The sequence below is a fragment of the Symphalangus syndactylus genome, chromosome 5 (assembly GCF_028878055.3).
Source record: "Symphalangus syndactylus isolate Jambi chromosome 5, NHGRI_mSymSyn1-v2.1_pri, whole genome shotgun sequence".
NCBI classification, from domain to species: domain Eukaryota; kingdom Metazoa; phylum Chordata; class Mammalia; order Primates; family Hylobatidae; genus Symphalangus; species Symphalangus syndactylus.
In genome coordinates, this window is record NC_072427.2 from 65308716 (window position 1) to 65331064 (window position 22349).

At 45.5% G+C, this 22349-nt stretch overlaps 1 protein-coding gene across 1 annotated transcript; it reads left to right on the top strand.

Moving 5' to 3' along the window:
* The first annotated feature begins 704 nt into the window (after nucleotides 1-704).
* KNSTRN (kinetochore localized astrin (SPAG5) binding protein) lies at nucleotides 705-13503 on the top strand. The gene is given in 10 exon segments (XM_063639093.1): nucleotides 705-771; nucleotides 774-918; nucleotides 1102-1196; nucleotides 4836-4968; nucleotides 5633-5680; nucleotides 8601-8706; nucleotides 9035-9128; nucleotides 10993-11054; nucleotides 11448-11522; nucleotides 12707-13503. Coding segments are annotated over 10 exon segments (939 nt in total). The 5' UTR covers nucleotides 705-719; the 3' UTR covers nucleotides 12836-13503.
* The last annotated feature ends 8846 nt before the right edge of the window (nucleotides 13504-22349 follow it).

A 22349-nucleotide genomic window follows, 5' to 3' on the forward strand; every position in this document is an offset into this window, starting at 1 on the left:
GTTGCCCAGGCTGGTCTCAAACTCCTGGACTCAAGCAATTCACCCACCTCCACCTCCCAAAGTGCTGTAATTACAGCTGTGAGCCACTGTGCCCAGCCTTCTTCACAATTTCACCACAATCCGTAAATACATATTTATTTATGTGATTATTTGTTCACTGTCTGTTTTCTAAGTTGTAAACTCCAGGAGGGCAGAGCCAAGGTCAATCTTGATATTTGCCCTCCCTCACTCCCTCCCACCCACTGAGAACACTGTTGGGTAATCAGCAGGTACTCAATAAATGCCAGATGAAATGAATGAGCTAGTGCATTTAGTGATGGAAGCTACCCTGTTTATTAGGAGTAGCTTTGAATCGCTACTGAAAATCTGGATAAGTGCTATTAAAATTAGGACCTCAGGTAGGTGCCTCAGGTATCTCAGCCCATAGGTCCTTTTCTTCAAGCCTCACTTGCCACTCTCCACCTGTAACGTGTAGTTTTCATCCAAATAACTTGTGCTCCTGGCAATATCCCTAACAATCCCAAACTAAATAAAGAGGATTCTGACATGGACCCTAAATGTGGCCACGTTTGCGTCTCCATCCGGAATATGACGCTGGTAGCTCATTAGCTCCATTCAAGCCTACAAACTGCATCACCCTCCTCCTCTGCCCAGACGTGGGGTATCCAACCCCTTTCGCTAGGTCTGGCTCTGGCCTCTGAGCGAACCTTCCGTACAGTATGGCGGCTCCCGAAGCCCCACCCCACTCCCGTACAACATGGCTGTCTACAGATGAGATTCCCACCCACTTCCGCCCAGCTACCGGAAGTTTCTATTTGAAACCGAGGCGGCCGACTTGGCCGTTGGCGCGACAGTTGCTGCAGGGCATCTTTTGAACGAGAGCGACGAGGACTGCGGGCAGGACCGGCGGGCTCCTGGGTTCGGCTCTCCCGGGGCGAGGGACTGGGCTGGATGGGAGGAAGGACGGAATGAGCTGGGAAATGAGGATTTTCTCTTTGCCAACCCCGAGCCAGGGCCTGTCGGGTCGCGCCATCCCCAGGCCCTCCACTCTCTCGGGCCCAATGGCCCAGCGCTGGGTAACATTGGTCCTGTGCCTTTCAGGGTTCAGCCGTGCCGCCTCGTTACGATGACCAGTGTGGTTAAGACAGTGTATAGCCTGCAGCCCCCCTCTGCGCTGAGCGGCGGCCAGCCCGCAGGTGAGTGTCCACGCCACGCCCGCGGCACTGCGGCCCGGCCGGGGATGGTCCCGGGAGTGTGGAGATCGAATGGGTGGCGCGGGCACGGGGAAGGTCGTCCCGTCGGCCCTGAAAACCTGCGGAGCCCCCTATAACCAGGCTATGTAGGTTTATGATGGGAGTTAGGGGAAGGGCCATGTGGTAGGATTTTCGACGTGCTCTGCATTTTTCTGCCCGCATATGTACTATATTCATCAGTTAGATTCAAGTTGTTGGTTATTGTACAGTGTTATTCCCATTAAGCTAGGAATCCCCTTCTAACCGGTTATCCCTCTTATTTCCGGACTTGGGCTATCTTGCGGGATTGGGTTTGTTTTCAGGGAGGAAAGAGGAGAGCCATTTGAGAAGTGAGATGCTTAGGGTTCTTTGTTCACCTTTATATCTACACCGTGTTTCTCATTACCGCATTCTCAACACACGTTTGTTGAGTGAAGTGAGAGAGAGGGGTTAGACCTAGGCACAGTATTTGAGAAACTTGGGCGAAGAGAGACATGATTAAAAATAGATTTTAATTGCTTTGCCATCTGCTTTGTGTTGCTTTGCTTGTGGTTGAAAGTCATCTCATGGGGTCTGCAGTCGGGGAACTGCCTAATCTAGAGATTATAGTACAGAGTAAGCTTCAGACATCAGAAAACTGTTGTGGAAGATTATGGAGTAGCTATTTATGATCCCTTCCCAGATGATTCCACTCGGCTGGTACATAAACCTTGCCAAGGTGGAGCTCTGAAGTGGCTGGGCGCGGTGGCTCACGCCTGTAATCCCAGCACTTTGGGAGGGCAAGGAGGGCAGATCACGAGGTCAGGAGATTGAAACCATCCTGGCTAACACGGTGAAACCCCGTCTCTACTAAAAAATACAAAAAATTAGCCAGGCGTGGTGGCGGGCACCTGTAGTCCCAGCTACTTGGGAGGCTGAGGCAGGAGAATGGCGTGAACCCAGGAGGCGGAGCTTGCAGTGAGCCAAGATTGCCTGGGCGACAGAGCGAGACTCCGTCTCAAAAAAAAAAGATTGAGCTCTGAAGTAAATAGGCTTTTCTTCAAAGGCTTAATGGGTTGTTTGTTGTCTTGTGTTGCCGCAGAACACCTGAATGGTAATCCTGGCACCAGCGGGGACTAGGAGTTGCTGGAAGAACTGGAGCCAGATCTCAGCTGCTGTGTCTTTTCCTTAGATGCAGTGCCCCTCAGTCAGTGGGCAGTGACTAGCTCTCTCAGCCAAGTTGAAAGTGTTCATCTCTTTGATTTCTATCTCTGTCCCAGCTTTATGATCATATGGAACTGGAACAGTTTCAAATTTTTAGGCTGCCTCCCAGGATTTTTGTTTTGATTTTGAGCATGGGCTGGATAAGTAATATATGCACATGTAAAAAAAAAAAGGTGGAAAACCATATACAATGATAAACAAGTTTCCTTCCCTTCCTTGACACCAGCCATCCAGTTCCTCTCCCAGTGTCTCCCTTTTTTAGGAGACAGCTGTGTTAAATCCTACTAAATTTTTCCTACAGTGCAATCCTTAGGTTTTGGCAAATACGAATTATTGGAACCAATTCTAGTCAATGAAGAGTGTTAATTTTGATCAATTGACTGTTAACTCTATTTTACATGGAGTAGATTTGTTATTGTTTATTACTTACTAATACTTGAGAGAGGAGAAGATGATATTCCTGCAAGATTACCTTTTTCTTCAGACAGACACCTCAAAAAGAACTCTTTTAATACCTCATTTGTACCACATTTCTTCAATTTGATTTGATTGTAATGGCTCTTAAGTTAGGTCAAACTTAAAGGGGCCATTTTACAGTGAACAAAGTGAGAGTAAGTCCAGAAAAGCCTGCGTGTGAGGGTGGGGGTGCTTAACTCCAGATAAGTTACTTGAATTTCTTGAACTTGCTGTAGAACACAAATGATAGATTGTGTGGTTGGGGGCTGGCACAAGGATAGAGGAAAATGCTCTCCTTTGGGGAAGATGAGTGTTATGGCAGGGCCATTTCTCTGGTTATCTGGCAAGAAGATCAGATTAGAATGCCTAATAGGGAAACTCTAAACTTAACGAAGGGTAAACAAAAGGGCTAGTGGTAGAGGCAGGCAGCATGGAAGAGGAAGGGACCAGACAGGTGGTTTAGAGATGGTCTGTGAAACAACCCATGGAACTGTGAAGTGTTTCATTTATTCAACAAGCAGTTATTGAACCCCTGTTCATATGCCAGATACTTTCCTAGGTGATGGGGACACAAAGATGTCTTAGAGTGGTTAGGAAGACATTCTGGTAAAAACAACGAAGTAACGGTTTAAAAAACTCAGAGCAGCTCAGTCATGCCTTAGGAGAGTGTGCAGAGTGCTTGGAGGAGCTTAACGAGATGGTACAAGGATTCAGCCATGTTTTACCTGCTAACTTCCACCCTGCTCTTGCTCTCTGCTGGTGTCCATCTCCATGTTCACTTTTACAGCCTCCACCTTTCAGTTCAGTGAAACTTTTGGCTACCCTCAAACATGCTGTACTGTCACATTTTAAAAATTTTGGTTTTTATTACCAATAAGCTTGGAAGTTTTATTCTTTTGAATTAATCTTCACATGTTGAAATTTGCCAGAATGAAAATAAAGATTTGGCCAGGCATGGTGTCTCACGCCAGGGAGGCCAAGGCAGGAAGATTGCTTGAGCCCAGGAGTTTGAGACCAGGCTGGGCAACATAGTGAGACCCTGTCTCTATTTTTTAAATTTTAAAACATATTTTAGGCCGGGCGTGGTGGCTCACGCTTGTAATCCCAGCACTTTGGGAGGCCGAGGCGGGCAGATCACGAGGTCAGGAGATCGAGACCATGGTGAAACCCCGTCTCTACTAAAAATACAAAAAAATTAGCTGAGCATGGTGGCGGGCGCCTGTAGTCCCAGCTACTCGGAGAGGCTGAGGCAGGAGAATGGCGTGAACCCGGGAGGCAGAGCTTGCAGTGAGCCGAGATTGCGCCACTGCACTCCAGTCTGGGCGACAGAGCAAGACTCCGTCTCAAAAAAAAAAAAAAAAAAAAAAAAAAATCATATTTTAGGTGCCTGTAGTCCAGCTACTCGGGAGGCTGAGGCAGGAGAATCACTTAAACCCAAGAGGTGGAGGTTGCAGTGAGCCAAGATCACACCACTGTACTCCAGCCTGGGCCACAGAGCAAGACTCTGTCTCAAAAAATAAGTAATATTTTTTTTTTTTTTTTTTTTTTGAGACAGAGTCTTGCTCTGTGGCCCAGGCTGGAGTGCAGTGGCGCAATCTCGGCTCACTGCAAGCTCCGCCTCCCGGGTTCACGCCATTCTCCTGCCTCAGCCTTTCCGAGTAGCTGGGACTACAGGCGCCCGCCACCACGCCCGGCTAATTTTTTTTTGTATTTTTAGTAGAGACAGGGTTTCACCGTGGTCTCGATCTCCTGACCTCGTGATCCGCCCGCCTTGGCCTCCCAAAGTGCTGGGATTACAAGCGTGAGCCACCGCGCCCGGCCAATATTTTTTAAAATAAAGTAAAATAAAGATTTATGACAACTTCAAATGGGGCTCTGTTTGTTACAGGGTTGCAACTGTCGGGTCATGATGCCAGAAATTTTACCTCTCATTTTCCTTTGCAGACACACAAACTCGGGCCACTTCTAAGAGTCTCTTACCTGTTAGGTCCAAAGAAGTCGATGTTTCCAAACAGCTTCATTCAGGAGGTCCAGAGAATGATGTTACAAAAATCACCAAATTGAGACGAGAGAATGGGTGAGAACGGATCATTAGTATCCAGTTAGAACATCTTCCTAGAAATTGCTCAATACAAAGAATTAGAAAACAGAGTTTTGGGGAACACAAGGCTCCTGAACAACTGGCCTTCAGTCAGTAGCCCAGAGCAGTCTAGCATTGCTGAGCTCTTTGCCAGAGCCCTCTGTGTTGATCTTTCTGAAGAGACACAGCCAGAGTTATAACAGATGTTCTTTCCTCTTTCATCGCTTGCTCTGAGCGTAGAAGTGGCAGCACTGTAGTCATACACCAACCCTGAGGGGTAGTCATGCAGGGTGGGGACTAGTTGTTATCCTAGGTTGCTGATCTGACCACACAGTCCAGCCCTGGTGTGTGTGTGTGTCCCCAGCCAGCATTCAGTTCCAGGTGAGTGAGGTTGACATGAGATAGCCATGCCATCTTGAGAGGAGCAGCTCTGTCAGGTTGTTAGGGTGGTCGGGGGCATACCCCTTTGCTACTAATAAGCCTTTTCAATAGTCTGTGCTGAAGCAGTAACGCATAGTCCCTCAGAGCTCTTAAGCTTGTGCCATTTGCCTTGTATGTCTGGTTCTTTCCTCAGAAACTCAAGCTCTTTGTTCTGCCTGTTCACAGCACACTTAACAGTACTATGAGTCTCTGATTCATTTCTTTATATCTGCCCTCCTAGGCCAATGAAAGCTACTGACATCACCACCAGAAGGAATGTCAGGAAAGGGTAAGCATCAGGGTAAATCAACTTGGCCACTATTCTAGGGTAATGGATCTCAATCCTTGGTTCTGCATCAGAATCACTCGTGGAACTTGTTTACTGTGTTAGGGTCTGGTTCCACCTCAGGAACCTGAGTGGAATTTTCAGGGGTGAGGCACAGCTAGGCGTAAGAACCATTGTCAGTGCAAGAATCACTGGTGCTACTATCTTGCATCTCAAGCAAGAGATTTTTGGACTCCACGCCAGGACCACTGCTGACTGGAAATCACACTTAGCTATGGCCCATCAACAGGAGGGTACAGCCTTCAGGAGAGGAAGGGCTGCGTGTATGTAGTTAGTGATCTCGAGATGAAGATTTTGGTGGTGGTGGTGCTGAAAACCTGGAGAAGGATTCATGTCTCATCTTTGAGGCTAGTTTGGAAGTTTTGCACTATCAGAAATAGAAATAAGCTGAAAAGTCTGTACAAATAGATTTTAGTTCCAAATCTGTTATTTGGGCATATCTTAAAAGTTTTGGGCTGGGCGCGGTGGCTCACGCCTGTAATCCCAGCACTTTGGGAGGCCGAGGCGGGAGGATCAGGAGGTCAGGAGATTGAGACCATCCTGGCTACACGGTGAAACCCCATCTCTACTAAAAATACAAAAAATTAGCCAGTTGTGGTGGCGGGTGCCTGTAGTCCCAGCTACTCGGGAGGGTGAGGCAGGAGAATGGCATGAACCCGGGAGGCGGAGCTTGCAGTGAGCCAAGATCGCGCCACTGCACTCCAGCCTGGGCAACAGAGCAAGACTCCGTCTCAAAAAAAAAAAAAAAAAGTTTTGAAGACAGCAGGGCGTGGCAGCTCACGCCTGTAATCACAACACTTTGGGAGGCCAAGGTGGGTGGATCACCTGAGGTCAGGAGTTCGAGTCCCGCCTGGGAAACATGATGAGACCCCATCTCTACTAAAAATACAAAAATTAGCCAGGCGTGGTGGCACATGTCTGTAATCCCAGCTACTCAGGAGGCTGAGGCAGGAGGATCACTTCATCCCTGGAGGCAGAGATTGCAGTGAGCCAAGATCATTGCATTCCAGCCTGGGTGACAGAGCAAGACTCTGACTTACAAAAATAAAAAAGTTTTGAAGACAAAATACTAGCAAAAAAGACTGAGAACTTTAAGAAAAAACTCTAATATTGGTTGCCGAGACCAGCTTGGTCGGGGAGACCCTAACCCAGTGGGGCTAGAGGAATTAAAGAAACACACGGAAATATAGAGGTGTGAAGTGGGAAATGCGGGGTCTCACAGCCTTCAGAGCTGAGAGCCCCGAACAGAGATTTGCCCATGTATTTATTAACAGCAAACCAGTCATTAGCATTGTTTCTATAGATATTAAATTAACTAAAAGTATCCCTTATGGGAAACGGATAGGCTGAATTAAAGGAATAGGTTGGGCTAGTTAACTGCAGCAGGAACATGCCTTTAAGACACAGATCACTCATGCTATTGTTTGTGGCTTAAGAATGCCTTTAAGGGCCAGGTGCGGTGGCTGTCGCCTGTAATCCTAGCACTTTGGGAGGCCGAGGCGGGCGGATCACAACGTCAGGAGACCGTCCTTGTTAACACGGTGAAACACCCATCTCTACTAAAAATACAAAAAAAATTAGCTGGGCGTGGTGGCAGGTGCCTGTAGTCCCAGCTACTCAGGAAGCTGAGGCAGGAGAATGGCGTGAACCCAGGAGGTGGGGCTTGTAGTGAGCCGAGATTGCGCCACTGCACTCCAGCCTGGGCGACAGCGAGACTCCATCTCAAAAAAAAAAAAAAAGAAAAAGAATGCCTTTAAGCAGTTTTCCACCCTTGGCAGGCCAGGTGTTCCTTGCCCTCATTCCCATAAACCCACAACCTTCCAGCATGGGCGTTAAGGCCTTTATGAACATGTTACAGTGCTGCAGAGATTTTGTTTATGGCCAGTTTTGGGGCCCGTTTATGGCCAGATTTTGGGGGGCCTGCTCCCAACAATTGGTGATATTAGAGTTTATTAGATGATAAACTAACATTAGATTATTTTATTAGACATTAGCCCAGATACTGGGCTAAGAAATGCACATGTGTTTTATTCATAATAATAATACTATGAGATGTGGGTATTGTCCTGGTTTCAAAAACGAGGAAACTGGCCGGGCCCGGTGGCTCATGCTTGTAATCCCAGCACTTTGGGAGGCCGAGGCGGGCGGATCACGAGGTCAGAAGATCGAGACCACGGTGAAACCCCATCTCTACTAAAAATACAAAAAAAATTAGCCGGGCGTGGTGGCGGGCGCCTGTAGTCCCAGCTACTCGGAGAGGCTGAGGCAGGAGAATGGTGTGAACCTGGGAGGCGGAGCTTGCAGTGAGCTGAGATTGCGCCACTGCACTGCAGCCTGGGTGACAGAGCGAGACTCCCTCTCAAAAAACAAACAAACAAACAAAAAAACGAGGAAACAGGGCCTCAGGGAGGTTATGCAACTCACTGAAGGTCATATACCACTATATAATAGCCAGGATAGGAATGGGATGTGTTTGTGTAACTCTGTAGGCCGTATTTTTATTTCTTTTTTTTTTTTTTTTTAGACAGAGTTTTGCTCTTGTTGCCGCCCAGGCTGGAGTGCAATGGCGCAGTCTCAGCTCACCACACCCTCCACCTCCTGGGTTCAAGCGATTATCCTACCTCAGCCTCCCAAATACCTGGGATTACAGGCATGTGCCACCACGCCCGACTAATTTTTTGTATTTTTAGTAGAGACAGGGTTTCTCTCTCTTGGTCAGGCTGGTCTCAATTTCCCGACCTCAGGTGATCTGCCTGCCTCAGCCTCCCAAAGTGCTGGGATTACAGGCATGAGCTACCGTGCCCAGTGTAGGCCATACTCTTAACCCTTTTATCTTTTCATGTAAGTACAACTATTATTACAGCTATAAACCACTGAGTAAGCAAAAATCAGAGGAAGAACTCAAGGACAAGAACCAGCTGTTAGAAGCCGTCAACAAGCAGTTGCACCAGAAGTTGAATGAAACTCAGGTAAGAGACCCACCAGAGCTCTGTTACCAGCTGCCACTGGGCGATGCACATGGAATCCTGATGGGTGGCCCCTTGGATGAGCAAGCTTGTTAATGCACAGATGTCCAAGGGCAGAAAAAAAAATAGCCAGGCTTTTGCTATGGCTGTCCAAGAGCATGGTCAAGAAAGGGCAACCACTCCTAGGGAGTGGGAGGACAGTTCCTGATCTGTCTGTGCTAGGGAGTGGGACGGTTCCTGATCTGTCTGTGCTAGGGAGTGGGATAGTTCCTGATCTGTCTGTGCTAAGGAGTGGGACAGTTCCTAATCTGTCTGTGCGGTGTTCCAATAGGGAGAGCTGAAGGACCTGACCCAGAAGGTAGAGCTGCTGGAGAAGTTTCGGGACAACTGTTTGGCAATTTTGGAGAGCAAGGGCCCCGATCCAGGTAAGAGACAGCACACAGCTAGCCTCCTTTGAAGGAATCGGTGCATGTGCCCCTTCCGGGGTTGATCTTGGCAGCATGGCATCAACTGGCCCAGTATGTGCAGGGGTTAGTTTTGTAAAGCCCTAAAGATTTTGGAGAGCTTCTGTTTGTTTTCATATGATGTTGATTTTTGCCTGGCCAACAGGATTTCAGATGATTATAGAGAGAGGGTTATCTCTTTCTTACCTGAACACTTTATGCCATTCATTTAGTGCCAACAGGTATGACCTTGCAAATAGATGAGAAATATTTTGTTCCTTTCAAGGGAGAACATTTTCTGTCTCTTCCCATTTGGGAAAGTTACTAGCGTGCTTGAAAGGAACATTTTGTTTGAACATGCTCTTCCTTTCAAGCATACTAGTAATCCCAAATGGGAAAAGAAAGAAAATACTATTTCAAGCATTCTTAAACCTGGTTAATAAGCAGAATTACAGTGACTAAAATATGACTACTATTCTGACCCTGTCCCCCAGAGAGCTGAATCTGTAGCAAAGAGAGCAGAAGAAGGAATTGCCCAAAGACTGTAAGAGGGCCTCAGACTGAGTCAAAGAGCCAGAGAATGCCCAGGAAAGGGGCCCAGGCCTTTTTGTATTAAGGAATACTGACTTTGAATATTACTGGTTAATCTTTAGGTTACAGTTGAGGATATTCTTTTTTTTTTTTTTTTGAGATGGAGTCTCATTCCATTGCCCAGGCTGAAGTGCAGAGGTGTGATTTCGGTTCACTGAAACCTCCTCCTCCTGGGTTCAAGTGATTTTTCTGCCTCAGCCTCCTGAGTAGCTGGAATTATAGGCGTGTACCACCACACCCAGCTAATTTTTGTATTTTTAGTAGAGACGGGGTTTTGCCATGTTGGCCAGGCTGGTCTCAAACTCCTGACCCTCAAGTGATCTGCCTGCCTCAGCCTCCCAGAGTGCTGGGATTACAGACATGAGTCACCATGCCCGGCCTAGGATATTCTTTATAGTCACCATAAATATATATGTTTTTAAATTTAAAATTGTTTATTTTTTTGATATGGGATCTCGCTTTGTTGCCCAGGCTGGCCTCCAACTCCTGGGCTCAAGCAATCCTCCCAAATAGCTGGGACTACAGCTGTGCACCACCACATCCGACACCATAAGTATTTTGTATGATTTTAATTTGTTACATGCATGTGATATTACCAAAAGTAATAATTTTTTAAGGCCTGAAAGGCTCTTAAAAATAGCTTTGTGAGGCCGGGCGCGGTGGCTCACGCTTGTAATCCCAGCACTTTGGGAGGCCGAGGCGGGCGGATCACGAGGTCAGGAGATCGAGACCACGGTGAAACCCCGTCTCTACTAAAAATACAAAAAATTAGCCGGGCGTGGTGGCGGTCGCCTGTAGTCCCAGCTACTCGGAGAGGCTGAGGCAGGAGAATGGCGTGAACCCGGGAGGCAGCGCTTGCAGTGAGCCGAGATCGCGCCACTGCACTCCAGCCTGGGTGAAAAAGCGAGACTCCGTCTCAAAAAAAAAAAAAAAAATAGCTTTGTGAAATATGAACAAAACCAAATAAATCCAACCTATACATTTCCTTTGGACAAATTGTCCACTGACCTAAGAAGAAAGTATACCGAATTTTTGGCCATATCAAAACCTAGATTGAAAGGAGGTAAAATACAGTTTTGCAGGGCAGATATGGGTGACCCTGCCAAGGTGAAAACTTAGGAGAAAGTCCAGGATGAGACACTTAAGAGAAATTCCCCTCATGAATTTTTCTGTACTTGTCCACGAAGGGTTTTTATTTTCTTTTGTTTAAGGTGTGTAGTTCCCTAAGTGAGATTGACTTTGTTGTATCCATCAGCTTTAGGCAGTGAGACCCTGGCATCACGACAAGAATCCACTACTGATCACATGGACTCTATGGTGAGGGCATGGGTGTGAAAGTCACAAGGGCTGAGTGACTGTGGGGCTCTGTAAATCTAAGAAGGTCTCTGCTATATGTTCTGTAAACTCCAAGAAACAGCCTTTGATGATCTGTGATGGTAGAAAAGAGAAATGGGACGTGTACTCAAAATAGCATATTTTACTTGAAAGGTAGCTTTGTGCTTACAGATATAAGTGAGTCTGAATTGAAAATTTAAAACACAAAATAGGTAAACCTTTAGAGAGACCTTTCTGGTTCTTCTGTTCTATACTTTATCAAATTTCTCGCCTGACTCGTTTGTTGAGAACTGTGTGGAAGGGATGTTGGCCATCATCTAATGCAAGTCTGGTTTTAGATGAAGATTTGCTTACTACATTGTGCTTTCCTCTTAGTTGCTGTTAGAAACTTTGCAAGAGGAGCTGAAGCTTTTTAACGAAACAGCCAAAAAGCAGATGGAGGAGTTACAGGTGAGAGGCAGACATCACCCCGACCATTTCCTACCATGATAGGTAGATTTATGGTGGGGTCTTTCTTTCCTGTTTTTCTATTCATTTTTAATAAACTTTCTAAATAATTTTAGATTTATAGGAAAGTTACAAAGATAATACAGAAAATTTACCCTGATAGTAACGTTTTTTTGTTTTTGTTTTTGTTTTCCAACTTTTAAGTTCAGGGGTACGTGTACAGGGTGAGGTGGAAGGATTACTGGGAAACATAAAATTTAGAACATAGCCAGGTGTGGTGGTGCATACCTGTAGTCCCAGCTGCTTAGGAGGCTGAGGCGAGAAGACCACTTGGGCCCAGGAGGGCAGGAGATAAAGTCTCACTCTTGTCCCTCAGGCTGGAGTGCAATCGCGTGATCTCGGCTCACTGCAACCTCCACCTCCCGGGTTCAAGTGATTTTCTTGCCTCAGCCTCCTAAGTAGCTGGGATTACAGGCGTTTGCGACCATGACCGGCTACTTTTTATATTTTTAGTAGAGACGGGGTTTCACCGTGTTGGCCAGGCTGGTCTCGAGCTCCTGACCTCAGGTGATCTGCCCACCTCGGCTTCCCAAAGTGCTGGGATTACAGGTGTGAGCCACTGCGCCCGGCAGGAAAAAAATTTTTTAAAAAAGAGACCAATATCAGTACATTACTATTAACTATATTCCAAGTCTTCGTTTGGATTTTAGCAGTTTTTTCCACTAATTTTTTTTTTTCTGTTACTGAGGCTTCTTAGAAATGTTCACATCGCCAAGGCATGAGGCAATGTGTAACACAGTAGGTTGCTCAGAGTTGGGAATTGAGAACTATATGTAATCCATTCTATGGAAACCTGACAACTCGAGGAGGAGACCTGTAGTAAACACAGATTCTTTGGTCTTGACTGCTTCAGATTGCTTGGATGAATCATGGGATATTGCACCAAACCTAGAGGATTTCTTGTTCCAGTTTAGATACAGGAGTCTAGTCCCTCTCTACTACTAGAGGGACAATTCCTAAAACCGGCACATAGAAACAAAATCTAAAATAGAACATACAGTCTGTTGATATTCCAGTGGTATTCCTTAGTGGAATAGGAGCATAATGTTCTGATGGGGGATTGTGTTTCCTGTTAGTCAAGAGTTTTGTGTATGTGTTGTTTTCTTTTGGAATGTCTTTCCATGCAGGCCTTAAAGGTAAAGCTGGAGATGAAAGAAGAAAGAGTCCGATTCCTAGAACAGCAAACCTTATGTAACAATCAAGTAGATGATTTAACAACAGCCCTTAAGGAAATGGAGCAGCTATTAGAAATGTAAGAAGAAGCAAGTGGCCAGATGGCTCCCTCTTGGGCATAAACTCTCAGAGGAAGCCACTACTTAGGACGTCATCTTGGCCATGATCTTCTGGGACTCACCATCTCCAGAATGAAAACAATTTCTACAGTAGACTTAAGGACAGTTTATGCTGAAGTGGCAATTCCTCATTTAAGCAAGTTTTCCCAACCTTCAGGTTGGTCAGCCCTCCTGAGCCTCACAGGTAGATAATTGAGGCCTACAAGAGAGGGGCGCCTAGGAGCTTGGATTGACCTTCTAGTCAACCACCTGACTCCAGCACACCATTACAGTCGGGAGACTGAACCAACAACCAGAGGATCTAAAAGTTCACGTTCAGATTTTCAGAAAGAAAATCTTTATTACAGTGGAGCACAAGTGTTCCATACAAGACATCATTGAGGAACCATGCCATGCTGTCCCCTTCTAACCTGAAACACATTCTGTCCCATCCTGGTTGGGCTTCTGTACCTCCTTATTAATTTATGAACCTGAAGTTGCTTGAAGTGTTTTGGGCTTAATAAATGGGGTGAAAGTGTAGGTAGCAGTAACACCTACATGAAACAATACACCTTGGAGCTTTTAATCTAAATTACTTTTTTTTTTTAAGTCTACTTTTAAAATAAATTCTTCTGTAAATATTCTGACTGTAACATTGAGGAATGAAAGTAGCCTCTTAACCTGGATATGTCAGTTGATCATTACTGAACTAATTTAGTTAACAAGTCCAAGATATTCTGACTTAATCTAGAATATTTTTCTGCTACTCTTTAAGAGCCCTGTGGCTAGCCCCTCTGTCTCCCAAGGGCATTGGCTAGTCTCCTGATGGTGTTGCCCATTTGTAGCAGTGGTTTCACCAGGTCTGTGGCCACTTGCTGTCCGCGTTTTCCCTGCGCTATTTTTTTTTTTTTTTTTTTTTGAGACAGAGTCTTGTTTACTCTATCGCTCAGTACAGTGGTGCGATCTCTGCTTACCTCAACCTCCACTGCCTGGGTTCAAGCAATTCACCTGAGTAGCTGGGATTACAGGCGCCCACCACGCCCAGCTAATTTTTGTATTTTTAGTAGAGGCGTGGTTTCACCATGTTGGCCAACTCCTGACCTTAAGTGATCCGCCCGCCTCAGCCTCCCAAAGTGCTGAGGCTGGGCATGAGCCACCACACCCTGCCATTTTTGTATTTTTAGTAGAGTTGGGTGGGGTTTTGCCCAGTTGGCCAGGCTGGTCTCTAACTCCTGACCTCAAGTAAGCCACCCACTTCAGCCTCCCAAAATGCTGGGATTACAGGCGTGAGCCACCGCGCCCAGCCCTCCCTGCACTCTTAAGCATGATTATCTGCCTGCTGTTTGCTTTGCACAGCCAATCCTAGGCCTGGTCCAATAGATCCTTTAGTACATGGCCTGAAGTCCATGACAGGTCTCCCCCCTGGCTTACCACAGGCATGGCCAAATTTTTTTCTTAACCAAACTAGGCTGACTTTGGCCATCTCCTGTTCTTTCTGCACCTCCTAATTTCTTCACCAAACCCTCCCACCCCCACCCTTCAGCATCTTTAAGGCTGCCCAGAGACACTCAGTGAAGCCAGTAACACTCCAACCTGAGCTTAAAGGGCCAAAATTGTTTGCCTTCTCACACAGACATTCACAAAGTTGGTTATGTTTTGAATGTTTTGAGCCTATCCACTAAAAACTGGTCTTTGGCAAATTCTCTCAAACTAAATTCATACCAATAAAACTGGTATGAACAGACTGGGTGCGGTGGCTCATGCCTGTAATCCTGACACTTCGGGAGGCTGAGATGGGTGGCTCACGATGTCAGGAGTTGGAGATCAGCCTGACCATCATGGTGAAACCCTGTCTCTACTAAAAATACAAAAATTAGCTGGGTGTGGTGGCACACGCCTGTAGTCCCAGCTACTCAGGAGGCTGAGGCAGGAGAATCTCTTGAACCCGGAAGGCCGAGGTTGCGGTGAGCCGAGATGGCACCATTGCACTCCAGCCTGGGCAACAGAACAAGACTCCGTCTCAAAAAAAAAAAAAAAAAAAAGGATGAATAAGTTCATACCAATAATACCTGTCTTGTTGGGTGGTTATAAAAGGGAATTATGTCCAGTACCTAACCCAGTGCCTGGCAAAGGTACTCAAATCCTGGTGGTGATATTGTTAAAGTTTAAAACTTATCCTGGCAAAGATTCCCTTTATAAATTTGCCCCAAATTTCTATTCCAGTGCCCTCTTCTTCCCACCCCAAAACAGAGTCGCTGATCTTACCATGCCTTTGCAGGCCTCAGTTATTCAACTTCCTTCTGACCTGGGAACTCTCAAGTTTGACTCTTAAGTTCAAATTACAACCATCTTAAAACATAAAGCCAAAACCCCACCCTCATCCCCTCCAGCTACCACATACACTATATTCACAGCCAAATATCTCAAGAAGCTGTTTCCTTACCATTTTTCTTTCTCTGCCAATCTGGCTTCAAAGTACACAAACACTAATGTGATGTAGCTACAGTAGGCAAATCCATCCAAAGTAGAATATAGATTACCAGGGACTGAGCAGGAGGGGAGGGGAGTTTCTCTTTGGGATGATAACGTTCTGGAAATGGAAAGTGGTGGTGGTTGCATAACATTGTGCATATACCTAATGCCACTGAATTGTACGCTTTAAAATGGTTGAGGCCGGGCACAGTGGCTCACACCTGTAATCCCAGCACTTTGGGAGGCCAAGGCGGGTGGATCACCTGAGGTCAGGAGTTCGAGTGGCCTGGCCAACATGGCCAAACCCTGTTTCTACTAAAAATACAAAACTTAGCCGATCATGGTGGCATGTGCCTATAGTCCCAACTACTTGGGTGGCTGAGGCAAGAGAATTGCTTGAACCCGGGAGGCGGAGGTTGCAGTGAGCCAAGATCGTGCCACTGCACTCCAGCCTGGGCGACAAGAGCAAGACTCCATCTCTAAATAACTAAATAAATAAAATGGTTGAAATGGCAAACTTTAACCAGTTGTTTTTTTTTTAATTTGAGGCTTAAAGTTCACTAACCTTAAGTGTACAGGTTCATAATTTACTGTTGCTGCTGTGGAAGTGAGCACTACTCTACAAAATCACCGTCCATTAGTATTGTCCTTTCAAGAATTTCATATAAATGGACTCATAGTATATACTTTTTTTGAGAGAGAGAGAGAGGGTCTCTGTCATCCAGGCTGGAGTGCAGTGGTGCCTTCTTGGCTCACTGCAGCCTTGACCTCCTGGGCTCAAGTGATCCTCCTGCCTCAGCCCCCCAGGTAACTGGGACTACAGGCACACACCACCACACCCAGCTAATTTTTGTATTTTTTATAGAGATGAGGTCTTGCCATGTTGCCCAGGCTGTTCTCAAACACCTTCAGCTCATACAATCCGCCTGCCTCTGCCTCCCAAAGTGCTGGGATTACAGGCATGAGCCACCAAGCCCAGCTCCCTTTTTTTCTTTAAAGAGACGGACCAAGGCCAGAGTATAGCTTTAGGCCAGAAGTTCTTGACCAGCCTGGGCAACACGGTGATACTCCTAACTCAAAAAAAAAGACAGCATCTTGCTCTGTTGCCCAGGCCGGAGTTCAGAGGCACAATAATAGCTCACTGTAACCTCGAATTTCTGGGCTCAGCCAACTGAGTAGCTAGTACTACAGGTGAATGCTACCACACCTCGCTAATTTTTAAATTTTTGGTAGAGCTGGGGGGCTCTCACTATGTTGTCCAGGCTGATCTTGAACTCCTGGCCTCCCAGAGTGCTAGGATTACAGGTTTGAGCCACCGCACCCAGCCGAGTATGTACTCTTGTGTTTGGTTTCTTTAGCTCAACGTGTCTCTATAATTTGTATCGTTGAATGTATCAGTATTCTCTGGCTAGTGGACATTTGTTTCTATGTTTAGGCTATTAATAAAACTACACTGGTTTCTCTTGGATAGATACCCAAGAATAGAACTGCTGAGTCGGAGGGTAAGCAACTCAGTTTTCCAAAATAAATGTACCTGTTTATACCACCACAACAATGTATGAGAGTTGGAGGTTTAGTCAGTCTTTTTTGAAATATACATTTTGGCCAGACACAGTGGCTCATGCCTGTAATCCCAGCACTTTGGAAGACTGGGGCTGGAGGAGTACTTGAGTTCAGGAGTTCAAGTCCAGCCTGGGCAACATAGCAAGACCTCTTCTCTACCAAAAATTTTTTTAAATAGCCAGACGCGATGGTGCACACCTGTAGTCCCAGCTACTCTGGAGGCTTAGGTGGAGGGGATCGCTTAAGCTAGGGAGAATGAGGCTGCAGTGAGTTGTGAAAGCTCCACTGTGTTGTTGGTGGGCCGGTTCAGGTTCTTGACTTTAGTGCACAAAAGAATTTGAGAGCAAATCCAAAGTAAAAGTAGGCGAAGTAGTTTATTGCAAAGTGAAAGTACACTCTTGATAGCTGGGCCAGAGAGGGCTACATGAGAATGAGACAGCCCCATCCTACACTGGGGAAATTATCTTTATGAGAAGCTTATATAATTATTCATTAAAGGGTGGGAATGAGTGTTGCTGTTAAGCATGTTGTGGAAGGTCTTCTGGATGAGCACACACTTTTGCTATACATGCCAGTATATACATTGCATGTCTCATTAGCATCGTAATTCTCCATCCCGGGGTGTGTTTGTACTGTTAAAATGAGTATAGGTCAACCTAAAGACACTGACCAAGGGTTTCTGTGCCTGTGCAAGCTTGAGGATTTTTCCCCTTTTACTCTTTTTCCTCCTTGCAGCAGGATGTTCTGACCACGAGTTCCTGATGCGGGTTGTGCAGCGTTGAGCTGTTCTCTCCATCTGTCAGTTTGGCAAGTATCTTGTTCCCCTTTAAGTGAGGCTGTGCCTACCTGATCTACCTCAACTGCACGCCAGCCTAGGCTACAGAGTGACACCCTGTCTCAAAAGATAGTAATAATTTATATATTTGGGGATAATTTTAGATTTATGGAAAAGTTGCAAAGATAGTCCAGGGAATTCCCATATACCCCTTCCCCAGCTTCCCCTAATGTTAACATCTCACAATACCATGGCACATTTGTCAAAACTAAGAAACCAGCATCAGTAGGTCATTATTAACTAAACTCTGGGCTTTATTTGGATTTCATTGGTCTGTCTACTAATGTAGTTTTTCTGTTTCAGGATCTCGTCCAGGATACCATATTGCATTTTGTCATTAGTTATTATGTCTCCTTAGTCTCCCCTGGTCAATGACAGTTTCTCAATCTGTTTCTGTTTCTCATGACCTTGACAGTTTCAAGGAGTAGCAGTCAGATATTTTGTAGACTATCCCTCAATTTGGATTTGTCTGATTTTTTTTTTTTTTTTTTTTGATGATGATTAGACTGTGGTTATGTGTTTTAGGGAAGAATACCACATATGTAAAGTGTACTCAACACATCATATTGAGAGGTGAAGCCAGCTGGACTTCTGGGTCGGGTGGGGACTTGGAGAACTTTTCTGTCTTACAAGGGGATTTTAAAACACACCAATCAGTGCTCTGTAGCTAGCTAGAGGTTCGTAAAATGTGCCCATCAGCACCTTGTAAAATGGGCCAATCAGCAGGAACTGGGCAAGGACAAATAAGGGAATAAAAGCTGGCCACCCGCCCCCCGCCCCCCACCCAACCCCAGCCAGCAGCGTCAATCAGCTTGGCTCCCCATCCAGGTTGTGGAAGCTTTGTTCCTTTGCTCTTCACAATACATTTTGCTGCTGCTCACTCTTTGGTTCCATGCCACCTTCAAGAGCTGTAATACCAGGAAGGTCCACAGCTTCATTTTTAAAGTCAGCGACACCAAGAACCCACCAGGAGGAACTAACTCCAGACACAATGTTACAGGTATATAATATCAACTTGACTTGTTGCTACTGATATTAACTTTGATCACTTGGTTAAGGCAGTGTTCGCCGGGTTTCTCCACTGTAAAGTTACTATTATACTCTTTCCATACTCTCTTTAGAAGTCATCACTAATTCCAGCCCACTCTCAAGGGGAGTGAGAACTATCTACCTGTCTATATTGTTTGGAATTCTTCTGTAAGGAGGATTTCTTCCTTCTCCCTCCCATTTATTTATAACAATATGAACATGTTTGGTTTTTTCTGTTCTTTTTTTTTTTTTTTTTTTTTAAGACAGTCTTGCGGCCGGGCGCGGTGGCTCACGCTTGTAATCCCAGCACTTTGGGAGGCTGAGGCGGGCGGATCACGAGGTCAAGAGATCGAGACCACGGTGAAACCCCGTCTCTACTAAAAATACAAAAAATTAGCCGGGCGCGGTGGCGGGCGTCTGTAGTCCCAGCTACTCGGAGAGGCTGAGGCAGGAGAATGGCGTGAACCCGGGAGGCGGAGCTTGCAGTGAGCCGAGATTGCGCCACTGCACTCCAGCCTGGGTGACAGAGCGAGACTCCGTCTCAGAAAAAAAAAAAAAAAAAAAAAAGACAGTCTTGCTCTGTGGCCCAGGCTGGAGTACAGTGTTGCAGTCTTGGTTCACTGCCACTTCGCCTCCCAGGTTCAAGTGATTCTCCTGCCTCAGCCTCCTGAGTAGCTGGGACTACAGGTGCACACTACCTTGCCTGGCTAATTTTTGTATTTTTGCAAAAATGAGGTCTCATCAAGTTGACCAGGCTGGTCTCAAACTCCTGACCTTAGGTGATCCGCCCACCTTGGCCTTCCAAAGTGCTGGAATTACAGATGTAATTATATACCACACCTGGCCTGTATGAACATGTTTTTACTTTGTTTTTTAAACTTTTATGTTCAGGGGTACATGTGCAGGTTCGTTACATAGGTAAACTGCCTGTCACCCAGGTGATGAGCATGGAACCCGATAGGTAGTTTTCCGATCCTCACCCTCCACCCACCCTCCACCCTCAAGTAGGCCCCAGTGTCTGTTGTTCCCTTCTTTGTGTCTGTGTGTACTCAATATACTCAACTCCCACTTATAGGAGAGAACATGCAGTATTTTATGTTTTTACTTTATACTTTGATTTGTTTGATTTTTATCTTACTTTGTTGCTCAAAGCTTTATTGTTCACCTTTCATATTAAGGTTTATTATCTACCTCTAATCTTTTGTATTGTATGAAATCGGAGTCTTGCTGTGTCACCTAGGCTGGAGGGCAGTGGTGCAATCTTGGCTCACTGCAAGCTCTGCCTCCCGGGTTCACGCCATTCTCCTGCCTCAGCTTCCCAAGTAGCTAGCACTACAGGCGCCTGCCACCACACCTGGCTAATTTTTTGTATTTTTAGTAGAGACAGGGTTTCATCGTGTTAGCCAGGATGGTCTCGATCTCCTGACCTCGTGATCCGCCCACCTTGGCCTCCCAAAGTGCTGGGATTACAAGCGTGAGCCACTGCGCCTGGCCTTCTTTTGTAACATTTCTTGTAAGATTTTTGGTATCAGGATTATATTGGCCTCATAAAATGAGTTGAAATAATAAGTTTGGTATTATTTCTTTTTTTTTTTTTTTTTGAGACAGAGTCTCGCTCTGTCGCCCAGGCTGGAGTGCAGTGGCGCAATCTCGGCTCACTGTAGGCTCCGCCTCCCGGGTTCACGGCATTCTCCCGCCTCAGCCTCCTGAGTAGCTGGGACCACAGGCACCCGCCACCACGCCCGGCTAATTTTTTTTTTTTTTTTTTTGTATTTTTAGTAGAGACGGGGTTTCACCATTCACAGGATGGTCTCGATCTCCTGACCTTGTGATCCACCCACCTCGGCCTCCCAAAGTGCTGGGATTACAGGCTGAGCCACCGGGTATTATTTCTTATTTATTCTCTCTTAGGTTTATACCCATATTTTTTTTCTTTTTTTTTTTTTTTTTTTGGTTTGAGACGGAGTCTCACTCTGTCGCCCAAGCTGGAGTGATGTGGCGTGATCTCCGCTCACTGCAACCTCTGCCTCCCGGGTTCAAACGATTCTACTGCCTCAGCCTCCCAAGTAGCCGGGATTATAGGCTCCCGCGACCATGCCCGGCTAATTTTTTGTATTTTTAGTAGAGATGGGTTTTCACTATGTTGGCCAGGCTGGTCTTGAACTCCTGACCTCATGATCCACCCGCCTTGGCCTCCCAAAGTGCTGGGATTACAGGCGTGAGCCACCGCGCCTGGCCTATACCCATATTTCTTACTTAAGTATTTGGAAGAATTCATTAGTGAAGTCATTTAGGCTTGGAGTTTTCTTCATGGAAGGTTTTTCATTGTGGATTTCAATTTATTTAGTAGATATAGGACTATTCAGATTTTCTATTATGTCAGTTTGTGTCAGTTTGATTTGTCCATTTCATCTACATTATCAAATTTATTAGCATAAATTGCTCAAAATATCCTTATCTTTTTCATATCTGTAGGATTTGAGAGCTGTCTCCTTTTTAATTCTTGATATCAGATATTTGCAATTTCTCTTTTTTTTCTTGATAAGTCTTGCTAGCGGTTTATCAATTTTTAAAATCTTTTTTTTATTTTAGTAGATAGGGTCTTGCTATGTTGCCCAGACTAGACTCCAACCCCTGGGCTCAAGCAATCCTCCTGTGTCAGCCACCTGAGTAGCTGGGATTACAGGTATGTACCACAGCACCCAGCTTAATTTTGTTAATCTTTTTATTTATTTATTTATTTATTTTTGAGACGGAGTCTCGCTCTGTCGCCCAGGCTGGAGTGCAGTGGCGCAGTCTCGGCTCACTGCAAGCTCCGCCTCTCAGGTTCACGCCATTCTCCTGCCTCAGTCTCTCCGAGTAGCTGGGACTATTTATTTTTTGTTTTAATTTTTTTTAGAGACAGAGTTTTGTTCTGTTGCCTAGATTGGAGTACAGTGGCCTGATCATTACACACTGTGACCTCAAACTCCTGGGTTCAAACCATCCTCCTGTTTCAGTCCCTCAAGAAGCTGAGACTACAAGCACAACCCACCACCACTGGCTAATTTTTAAAATTTTTTGTAGAGACCGGTCTTATTGTGTTGCTCAGGCTGGTCTCAAACTCCTGACTTCAAGTGATCCTACTGCCTCAGCCTCCCAGAATGTTGGAATTACAGGCGTGAGCCACCATGCCTGGCCCACATTACCTCTTAAGATGACTCAAAAGTGCTTCAAACATAATTGTGCCCAAAACAAGCTCAAAGTCTTTCCTCTCAGACCTGATTCTTTTCCAATGAACCTACACATTTACTGTAGGTTTGAGTTAAGAAAAATGCCAACAGTGCAACACATAAATAGGCAAAAGACATGATCTGACAGTCCACAGAAAAATAAGGGCTTTTGGTATGAAACAATTCTCCACCTCATTCATAAGAAGAAAAACTAAGTTGTATCTATACAATAGAATAGTCTTTAAAAAAAGAAAAAAGAGGAGGCTCTTAACCTAGTGATATGCCAAGATCTCCAAGATACATTGTTAAGTGCAAGAAGAATATATATTCATACTTGCTTGTATTTACATAAAACACTGGAATATTCAAGAAACTAATAAAGGTGGGC